The sequence below is a fragment of the Pongo pygmaeus genome, chromosome 1 (genome assembly GCF_028885625.2).
Source record: "Pongo pygmaeus isolate AG05252 chromosome 1, NHGRI_mPonPyg2-v2.0_pri, whole genome shotgun sequence".
Classification (NCBI taxonomy): Eukaryota; Metazoa; Chordata; class Mammalia; order Primates; family Hominidae; genus Pongo; species Pongo pygmaeus.
In genome coordinates, this window is record NC_072373.2 from 94,124,081 (window position 1) to 94,133,419 (window position 9,339).

Below are 9,339 nucleotides of genomic sequence, written 5' to 3' on the forward strand. Positions count from 1 at the left end.
AAGTTTCATTGGGGGGTGGGACGCTGAAGATGGCATCCTGAAATGCATTTTGGAAAGGCTTCTTTGAAGTGGATGGAACAGAACAAGAAGCAGGCAATTTGAGTGAAAGCCCTGGAGATGGTTTGATAGGCACTGTCAGGTTCCTTGACTGTAAACTGAGGCAGTGCCTTTGCAGGGGTGATAGTGAAAATCTCTTGCCAGCGACATCACTGCCTGGGGTTGGTTCACTCACCAGCTGGGTCCTCTTCCTCAAGGGGGTGGGGAGGTGAGCCTTGAAACCAGCCTCTGGCCGGGCATGGTGGCTCACGCCTATAATCCCAGCACTTTGGGAGGCTGAGGCAGGCGGATCACAAGGTCAGGAGATCGAGACCATCCTGGTTAACACGGTGAAACCCCATCTCTACTAAAAACGCAAAAAAAAATTAGCTGGGCGTGGTGGCGGGTGCCTGTAGTCCCAGCTACTCGGGAGGCTGAGGCAGGAGAATGGCGTGAACCCGGGAGACGGAAGTTTGCAGTGAGCCGAGATAGCACCACTGCACTCCAGCCTGGGTGACAGAGCGAGACTCCACCTAAAAAAAAAAAAGAAACCAGTCTCTGAGTCCTCAAGTGCCTGTCCTGCAAGGATTGGCATCTCAAATTGTATTCAGGGTGGGGATGGGGAGGTGGTGAGTCTGGTGAATCCCTCATGATAGAACCAACATTTACCAAAGGCAGTTTGCTCTGAGCCCTACCCAGCACCAGGTGCTAAGAGGCAGCAAAGCATGGTGAAAGATGGCTTCTGAAATCTGTTCTGCATTTGGGGATTTGGGTTCCTCTGCCAGCCTAAGGCAGAGCTGTCCCCAACTGCTGGGAGAACCTGGAACAGGGGAACACTGCTCTGAGTCGCCGGGGGGACTCTACAGCACCGTGGCCACATCCTGGCTTGGGCCAGTAGCCTGTTCTAGCCAGTCAGCACAGGGAGTTTGGGTCGTGCTGGAGGAGCTGGCTGTGTGCAGGCGGCTGAGTGAGCTGCCTGCTAATGGGGCTGGGCCACCCCGTGCTGCTCCCTGGAGGCTGGACAAGGCTGGGATTGTTCCCTGGCTCCCCTTTGTCTCCCCATTCCCCGCCCAGGCCTGGCCCGCCTGCCTGGCCACTCTTCCTCCATCAGCCTGGCTGGCAGCAGCCTCGGACTCCGCCCGTGGAGCCCTGGGCCTGTTGACCCACCAGCTTAGGAGCACTCACCAAGCTCTGGGTAAGGAAGCTCACCTTCTGGGGCTCTTATGGGAAAATAGAGGTAAAGCATCTTGCTCCAGCCGTCCCTCCCCCATTTCCATAGCAACTGCACACACCCCACTCCAGAGATCTCCAAACCCTACTACTAAGGGAAGGCACCGTGAGGGCAGCTAGACCCCAGCGTATTCCTCACTCCTCCCCCAGATAGATGGGCAGCACTCAGGGTGGAGGAGACCTCCCCCTCATCCCACTTGTGGGAGCGAGCAAGGGATACCCTGGGAGGCCCTCATCCATCTTTGTTCTGCTGGGGTGCAGGGACTAGGGCCAGGTTTGCCTTGTGCCCAGCAGGATCTCCAGCACCCATCTCAGGGGCAGAGGCTGGGGGAGTGACTGCTGGTGCAAGCCCCAAAGTGCACGCGGCAAAAACACGGATGCAGAGCTGGTGGCAGGAAGAGGAGGGGCTAGGCTATAGAGTTGCTGCAAAGTTTTGGCCTGGGGAGGTGGGGGGAGTGTCCTAGTCCTCCTCCTGGGGCAGCTCCGCCTGCCCAGCTGGCCCAGCTCCTCCACTTGTGCCAAGGAATGTGCTGGGAGAGGCGGGCGGGGCAGCAGAGCCGCGGCCGCCCGGAGGCAGTGCACAGGTGTGGGGCTGAGGGATACCGGGGCTCAGGAGGGGCAGGGACCCCAAAACTCTACTGGGGCCACAAGTGTAGTCCTCAGAGAGAAGCCAGGCATCCCCCTAACTCCTTGTCCCACCTGATGGCATCTGGCTTCTCCAGAGATTCTGAGTGCCAAGAGTGTTCCGTGCTCAGTTCAGGCTCTGTGGGCGAAGCACATTCTAGTGGGAAAGGGAGTGGTACTCGGGCTGTCTCTGTGCTGGCCTCCGGGAGTCAGGATTCTTCCTGAGACAAAAACTGCGGCCTGGGAGGCTGGATCACTATTTGAGGCAGCCTCCCAGCTGGGAGGACCCCGCCACTCTATGCTGGGCTGAGGCCGCCAAGCCCCTCAGTGTGGGGACTGAATGCCCCAAGGAGAACAGGGATTGGAGTTAAGTGGTGCAAGGGCTGGGGAAGGTGGACCAGCCTCCCTAGGCCTGAAGGAAGCAGCTCCAGGAGGGAGGGTGCCATCTGCCTCCCACACGCACAGCCCATCCTGGGGCTGAACCCAGGTGAAAGGGGCCTGTGGATGGGGGCAGATATCTGATCCCCTACCTCCCACTCTGTCTCTAGGTCAACGTGGAGGTACCAGGCCACCATGCTCAGTCTCAAGCTGCCCCAACTTCTTCAAGTCCACCAGGTCCCCCGGGTGAGGGGCTCCACCCACTGACCCACCAACCCCCATTCCCTAGAGGACTGACTAGGGGCTGACATTCTTCTCTTTTAGCTATTGGGGCAGCCCCTCCTGCAGGCGAACTCTTACCCTCCCATTCCAGTGTGAGACTCTTCCTCTGTTCTCTGAGGAACAAGCTTGTGGCCCTCCATCTGGAGTCCCCTTCCCCAGAGCGACCTGTGTGCCGCGCTCCACCCCCATCCCACCCCAATCTGGCTCTTCGGTTTCCTGTTTGTGGGTTGTGGGTACTGGGACCTGTGGTAAGATCAGATCAGACTTAGTTTGGCTTGGGGGTCACGTTGATCTCCAGCCCAGCCTCTTTGACCCTGCTTCCAGAGATCTCAAATGGAGGGAAAGGGTCCGGGCACAGTGACGCCCTTCCTCTCCCACCACTACCCTAGGTGTTCTGGGAAGATGGCATCATGTCTGGCTACCGCCGCCCCACCAGCTCGGCTTTGGACTGTGTCCTCAGCTCCTTCCAGATGACCAACGAGACGGTCAACATCTGGACTCACTTCCTGCCCACCTGGTGAGGGGAGGCTCTGCCCCAGGCCGCGGCCTTGAGCTCAGAGGGGGTATCCAGGCGGGCAGGGACCGTCCAGGCCCACGGGCTGCAGCGGCAGTCGCGGGGGTCCGCGGCGGCCTGAGCACGCGCCCGCCGCAGGTACTTCCTGTGGCGGCTCCTGGCGCTGGCGGGCGGCCCCGGCTTCCGTGCGGAGCCGTACCACTGGCCGCTGCTGGTCTTCCTGCTGCCCGCCTGCCTCTACCCCTTCGCGTCGTGCTGCGCGCACACCTTCAGCTCCATGTCGCCCCGCGCGCGCCACATCTGCTACTTCCTGGACTACGGCGCGCTCAGCCTCTACAGCCTGGGTGAGCCGGACAGGCGCGGGAGCGCGGGGTCTGGGCGTCCCGGAGCGAGGGGTGGGACGCGGGACATACGGGCGCGCCCCTCAGGCCTCAGCTGCACGCCCCCACCTCACCGCAGGCTGCGCCTTCCCCTATGCCGCCTACTCCATGCCGGCCTCCTGGCTGCACGGCCGCCTGCACCAGTTCTTTGTGCCTGCCGCCGCACTCAACTCCTTCCTGTGCACCGGCCTCTCCTGCTACTCCCGGTGGGTTCCCAGGCCCCTCCAGTGGGGACGGGGAAGGCGGAGGCACAGGAGAGGACACATCTCACTGCTCTCGAACAGCACTGGTGACATCGGGACCATGTACTGAGGACTTCCTCTGTCAGACCCTTTATGCTCATACCCATGCTGTCTCCTTTAATTCTCACAAGCCACCATACAAGGCAGGTGTCTTTATCCCCACATACAGATGTGGTCCTTTACACAAGAGGTCATATGCCCTAACGGTTTTCTTAGCTGCAGGCTGTGCTGATATTCCATCTTTGCCCAAGTCCTCTTGCCTTTCTCTGACCCCTACCCCAAGCACAGCGATGGTGACCGGCTTTTTCCTCCCGCCTCCCAGTTTCCTGGAGCTGGAAAGCCCTGGGCTCAGTAAGGTCCTCCGCACAGGAGCCTTCGCCTATCCCTTCCTGTTCGACAACCTCCCACTCTTTTATCGGGTAAGGAGGCCTGGGGCCCCTGCCCAGATTCCTGCTTTCCTGTCCTGACCCTCAAGGTGCCCACTTCCAGCCCTGCCCCCTCAGTCCCTGCCTCAGCCCAGCCGCCTCTCTTGGGGTCCAGCACCCCGCCTAGCTGTGCCCGCCCGCTCTGCATCCTCACCAGATCCCAGATACACCCCATGTTTTGGCTCCCGAGTCCCTCCCCAGCAGCCTTGCTTTTCCTTTGCCAGCTCGGGCTGTGCTGGAGCAGGGGCCACAGCTGTGGGCAGGAGGCCCTGAGCACCAGCCATGGCTACCACCTCTTCTGCGCGCTGCTCACTGGCTTCCTCTTCGCCTCCCACCTGCCCGAAAGGCTGGCACCAGGACGCTTTGACTACATCGGTGAGGGCACAACTGGCCCGGCCCGGGAAGAGGCAGGGGCAGATGCCTTCCCAGAGCACAGAATGAACTGGGTAAATGGGTATTACAGCCCCAGGATGGAGGCAAATTATAGGAGGGACTTCCCTGTCTTCCTATAACGAGAGCATCACTGGAAGCGTCCTCCACCTGCCACTTCTCAGGTAGCAAAACTAGTAGCATATGTGCTGGGGCCACATGCACAAATGTTCATTCATTCCTTTCAGTCACTCTGGGAGTCAGGGTTTCTTATTCTCAATTTATAGGGGAGTAGCAGGCCCAGAGGATGGGGTGACTTGCACTGGGAAAGGTGTGGCTCTGACCTGCCCATCCTCTCCACAGGCCACAGCCACCAGCTATTCCACATCTGTGCAGTGCTGGGCACCCACTTCCAGCTGGAGGCAGTGCTGGCTGATATGGGATCACGCAGAGCCTGGCTGGCCACACAGGAACCTGCCCTGGGCCTGGCAGGCACAGTGGCCACACTGGTCTTGGCTGTAGCCGGGAACCTACTCATTATTGCTGCTTTCACAGCCACCCTGCTTCGGGCCCCCAGTACATGCCCTCTGCTGCAGGGTGGCCCACTGGAGGGGGGTACCCAGGCCAAACAACAGTGAGGTGCCATCCCTGACCCTGTTCTGGAGGGGGCAGAGGCCAGGCCCCAGTGCTGACGAGGAGCCCAGATTTGGGCCTAATCAGGTGGGGACGCATCTCAGCCTGGAACCAACAGGGGCTGAGGAGAGAGGGCAGAGAAGAGGAGAGGTGTCTAGGAGGACTGGCAGAGTGTGAGAGGGACCATGACGGGGCTCTTGATGGGAGTGGAAGAAGTGCTGAGGGTCTGAGAGGGGAGATGCATGCGTGTCCAGGCTGAAGATGCCCCTATACTCTGTCAAAGGTTGGGGTGGGGAGGTGTTGGGGTCCTTTCATCTGGCTCCATTTCTGGTGCTCCTGGAAGTCCCTGCTCAGCACAGGGAAGAACTAACATGACTAACCTAGGCCTACCCTGAATGCTTCTTGCTAACCAGGCCGAGAGGCCACACACTTGCCCCCCCATCCCCACAAACCAGGTAATGCCAGTTTGCCAGCAGCTATTTGCCTATAGAGATGAGTCTGTCCTGGTCATAACTGTGTACTCAAGGTGTCCAGGCTTTGGGGGGTGGGCCTATCTGGGTGCATTATGGATGGTTTGGTGGATTGAGGTGTGGGGAGGAGGGTCCTAGGCTAGAGGGGGGATCCCTAGTTAGACTTTGGGAAGCTACCTTCAATGTTTTCTGGAACAAGGCAGGTACAAATAAAAAAATAAAACTTTGGAAAGCACTTTCTAGAACTGAAGAAAGTAAAACCTCCTCACCCCCATCCTCCTGAGACCTCCCTCCCACATTCCATAAACTGGACAGACTCACAGGCCCATGGATTCCTCTTCTGGAGTTTATTTGGGAGCAGCTGGGATGATGGGGACCCCACATCCATAGGGCTGGGAGGTCAGGGCAAGGGCAAGGGGAAGGGGAAAGAAGGGTGCCTGGAGAGGAGCAGAACTGGGGTTGCCGACCAGGCCAGCAGAGCGACACCCTAGACCGGGCCGTAGAAGCGCCGATAGGCCTCCTGAAAGCCGATGTGGTCAGCCAACTCGTCACAGTCCGGATTGAGCTCACACACCTCCCTCTTGGGCTCCAGGGGATCCGGGTAGGGGACTGGGGCTCTGAGACACCCGACGTGGTGGCATCAGCCCCCGTGCAAAATGCCCATCCCTCCTCTCACTACACATGGGGCTCCAGGGTGCCCACCAGGGCAGGCTGCGTGTACCCCCACCACAACCCAGAGAGGCCACTCCCTGCTGCACCTCCCCCACAGACCATCCCAGAGAGGCAGGGCCTTGGCCCAGCTCCGCCTTTTCTCTCACCCCAGCCATTGATACAGGTAGCGCCTGGGTCTCTTCACCACCTCGCTGCCCTCCTGCTTGGACACAAAGGCTGTGGAGCAGAGGGGCAGGCATCAGGTGGCTCTGGGTTTGGGAGGATCAGGTGGGGAGCAGGCTGGCTTTCCTGATGGCCAGACAGGAGGTGGCAGGAGTGGGGGAATGAGACTGAGGGACCAGGGTGAGAGGGGAGGGTCCAGGAACCCATCAGGTCCATCCTCATACCTGCACCTTTGCTGAAGTCTGCACCGCTGGGCTTCGCACCTGCAAAGGAAAGGGAGCCTGGTTCACCCCAGCTCATCCCCAGGGCCCTCATCCTCCTTTCCCTGCATCTCGAGCAGCTTGCTCTTCCCTCCTCTCCCTCTGCAAGGGCAGAGCTGGGGCAAATGGATTGAGCCTGCAACAAGGTGGTTAGACTGCAAAGGGACTGCCAGCCAAAGGGGTGAGAAGAGGTGGGCTGTGGTGCTTCCTCCTCTCAGCCCCCACTGCAATGCGGCCTGAGGGGAGGTGGGGGCACTCACCTGCCTGGCCAGTGATGCACAGTGCGGCCAGGGCCAGTAGGGCGAGGAGTGTGAGGGCTCTCATGGCGTCTCGGTGGCTGCGCTGGGCTGCTGCTCAGGACTCAGCTGGCCTGCCCCGCCAGCCTCCAGCACTGTTTATACCCTCTGGGCTGTGCCCAGCGATGAGGAGGGGCATGCCTGACCATGGTGCGGGCGGGTCTAGGGGGAATCTGCCAGGGCTATTTGGGGGTCATCCGCCCCAGCTCCGTAGGCCAAACCCCAAAGGATATTGTGGCTGGGAGCTGCGGCTGCTGGGCCAGGGGCCCCTGGGAATGATGGAGGGCGAGCCACAATCAGACTGCCCAGCTCTTGACACTGCCTCTGGCCCCTTTCTCAGGGGGCAGCCCCAGACCCCTCAGCCCCGACTCACTCTTCCTCAGAGACCCCCAGTCTCAGATTGAGCACTGGCTGAACTCTAGGGGAGTCTAAAGAGGAAGCGGGAGTCAGAGACCTAAAATAGGTTCAAGCGGAGCTGGGCTCCAGCTGTCTCACAGCCTGTGATTTCTACTGTCAGCCCCATGGGCAGGAGCCAAACCCAGGGAGGGGATGCCTCGCAATGCCCTCGTTCATCCGGTGAGACACCAAAGGCAGCCTGCTGTGGGTGCAGCTTGACGGCTCAGGCCCTGCCCTGCGCATCCGGACAGGAGAAAGGGTCGGGCAGCACAAGGCCAAAAGCCAAAGCCAATGGAGGTGGGGCCGGGCAGGAGATGAGGTCAGCCGGTTGGTTTCTGGGATACGCCAGGTGGCTGTGACTGCCAGGTACACAGGCACAGGGCAGGGAGGCAGGCACTCACTGAGGTGGGGACCCCCTTCCCTGTGCCCTTAGCAGGCAGGGAGGCAGGGCCTGGGAGGAGCACAGAGATGCAGTGTGCCTCTGCCCTCCTGGCCCCCCGATTCTGCTCCTGACCCTGCAGCCTCCACAGTGTTAACCACCCTGGGGAGGGACCTGCCCTCCCGTAGTGCTGCTATAAGTAATAGGAAGGCCTATCCTCTACGGTACAGAACATCCTGGCCTGAAAACCCCATCCCACACCTGAGAGCCTCCACTGCCTCAGGTCAGCCCAGAGAGGGAAGACGTGTCCTGGGACCTTCCCCTGTCTAACCTGTGTCCTCACTCACTCACCCACCCACCAACCAGGGCTTGAGATCATCTGCCCAACCTGACAAGTAAACAAAGCACCCGACGGGGCAGGCCTGACAGAAGCGGGGCATTTGGATGCTTGAATGCCACAGCTCCATGGTGACAAGGTGGGCAGAGGGAGACTGAGCCAAGTGCTGTTCATGGGAGGGGGGTGGGAAGTGGGGACCACCTGATGCTTGCCTGTGTCCCCAGTGTGCCTCCAGCAGACCTCACCAAGGCTCTCACTAGGAAAAAGTTCTGCCCCCATACACGCCCAACCCCTTTCCCCCTCTGGTGGATCCGGGAAGCACCCATCCTGCCTTTGGCTGCCCTGGCTGAAGAAGAGTGAAGTAGAAGAAGCAAAAGAAACAAAGTGCCCGCAATTCTTTTTTTTTTGAGACGGAGTCTCGCTCTGTCGCCCAGGCAGGAGTGCAATGGTGGGATCTCGGCTCACTGCAACCTCTGCCTCCCAGGTTCAAGCGATTCTCCTGCCTCAGCCTCTTGAGTAGCTGGGATTACAGGCACACGCCACCATGCCCGGCTAATTTTGTTTGTTTGTTTGTTTGAGATGGAGTTTCACTCTTGTTGCCCAGGCTGGAGTACAGTGGCGCAATCTTGGCTGACTGCAACCTCCGCCTCCCGGGTTCAAGTGATTCTCCTGCCTCAGCCTCCCGAGTAGCTGGGATCACAGGCGCACGCCACCATGCCTGGCTAATTTTGTATTTTTAGTAGAGATGGGGTTTCACCATTTTAGCCAGGCTGGTCTCGAACTCCTGACCTCAGGTCATCTGCCCACCTCAGCCTCCCAAAGTGGTAGGATTACAGGCATGAGCCACTGTGCCCGGCCTAATTTTGTATTTTTAGTAGAGACAGGATTTCACCATGTTGGCCAGGCTGGTCTCAAACTCCTGACCTCAGGTGATTCACCCGCCTTGGCATCCCAAAGTGCTAGGATTTCAAGCATGAGCCACCGCACCCGGCCGTAACGATTCTTGGAAGGTGCCAAGAGTGACACCTCCTTGGCAGCTCATCCTATCCACAGGGAACCCAGGGGTCCTGGTTTTTGTACAAGGGGCTCTGCTGCTCTCTGCACATGATGGTCTAGTAAGCCCCTTGCCAAACCACCCCAGCCTGGATGCTCCCAGAGGACCACGACTGAAGCCTTGACTGGAGCCAGCATTTGGGAGCCCAGGAGCAGGTCTTGGCCCAAGAGAGGCCAGGGCAGAGGAAGCACCCTCACAGA

General features: G+C 59.7%; 2 protein-coding genes across 4 annotated transcripts; one reads left to right on the forward strand and one right to left on the reverse strand.

The window, feature by feature from the left end:
* The first annotated feature begins 72 nt into the window (after positions 1-72).
* PAQR6 (progestin and adipoQ receptor family member 6) lies at positions 73-5,818 on the forward strand. Of its 3 annotated transcripts, XM_054485238.2 has the most exons (7): positions 1,242-2,514; positions 2,940-3,067; positions 3,203-3,408; positions 3,524-3,650; positions 4,009-4,105; positions 4,336-4,486; positions 4,844-5,818. In XM_054485238.2, exons 1-7 carry the CDS (start codon positions 2,464-2,466, stop codon positions 5,116-5,118), a joined length of 1,035 nt encoding a protein of 344 aa, XP_054341213.1. In that variant the 5' UTR covers positions 1,242-2,463; the 3' UTR covers positions 5,119-5,818. The 3 variants fall into 3 exon arrangements, with proteins under 3 accessions (XP_054341204.1, XP_063506503.1, XP_054341213.1); XM_054485229.2 differs by lacking the exons at positions 1,242-2,514; positions 3,524-3,650 and adding an exon at positions 73-1,231; XM_063650433.1 differs by lacking the exons at positions 1,242-2,514; positions 3,524-3,650 and adding an exon at positions 73-1,231 and having other exon boundaries at positions 2,940-3,408.
* An 86-nt stretch (positions 5,819-5,904) lies between these two features.
* Positions 5,905-9,199, reverse strand: BGLAP (bone gamma-carboxyglutamate protein). The gene is made up of 4 exons (XM_054485387.2): positions 6,938-9,199; positions 6,642-6,680; positions 6,402-6,471; positions 5,905-6,200 (listed from the first exon to the last, which is right to left on the reverse strand). The coding sequence occupies exons 1-4, from the start codon at positions 6,999-7,001 to the stop codon at positions 6,071-6,073; spliced, it is 303 nt and encodes a 100-aa protein (XP_054341362.1). The 5' UTR covers positions 7,002-9,199; the 3' UTR covers positions 5,905-6,070.
* Between the last annotated feature and the right edge of the window lie 140 nt (positions 9,200-9,339).

Coding starts and splice junctions, on each gene's coding strand:
- PAQR6 (XM_063650433.1), top strand. CDS start 772: ATGGCTTCTGAAATCTGTTCTGCATTTGGGGATTTGGGTTCCTCTGCC. Junction 1,232..2,939: donor GAGCACTCACCAAGCTCTGG/GTAAGGAAGCTC, acceptor CCACTACCCTAG/GTGTTCTGGGAAGATGGCAT. Junction 3,409..4,008: donor GCTCAGCCTCTACAGCCTGG/GTGAGCCGGACA, acceptor CCCGCCTCCCAG/TTTCCTGGAGCTGGAAAGCC.
- BGLAP (XM_054485387.2), bottom strand. CDS start 7,001: ATGAGAGCCCTCACACTCCTCGCCCTACTGGCCCTGGCCGCACTGTGC. Junction 6,681..6,937: donor GTGCATCACTGGCCAGGCAG/GTGAGTGCCCCC, acceptor TTTCCTTTGCAG/GTGCGAAGCCCAGCGGTGCA. Junction 6,472..6,641: donor AGACTTCAGCAAAGGTGCAG/GTATGAGGATGG, acceptor TCTGCTCCACAG/CCTTTGTGTCCAAGCAGGAG.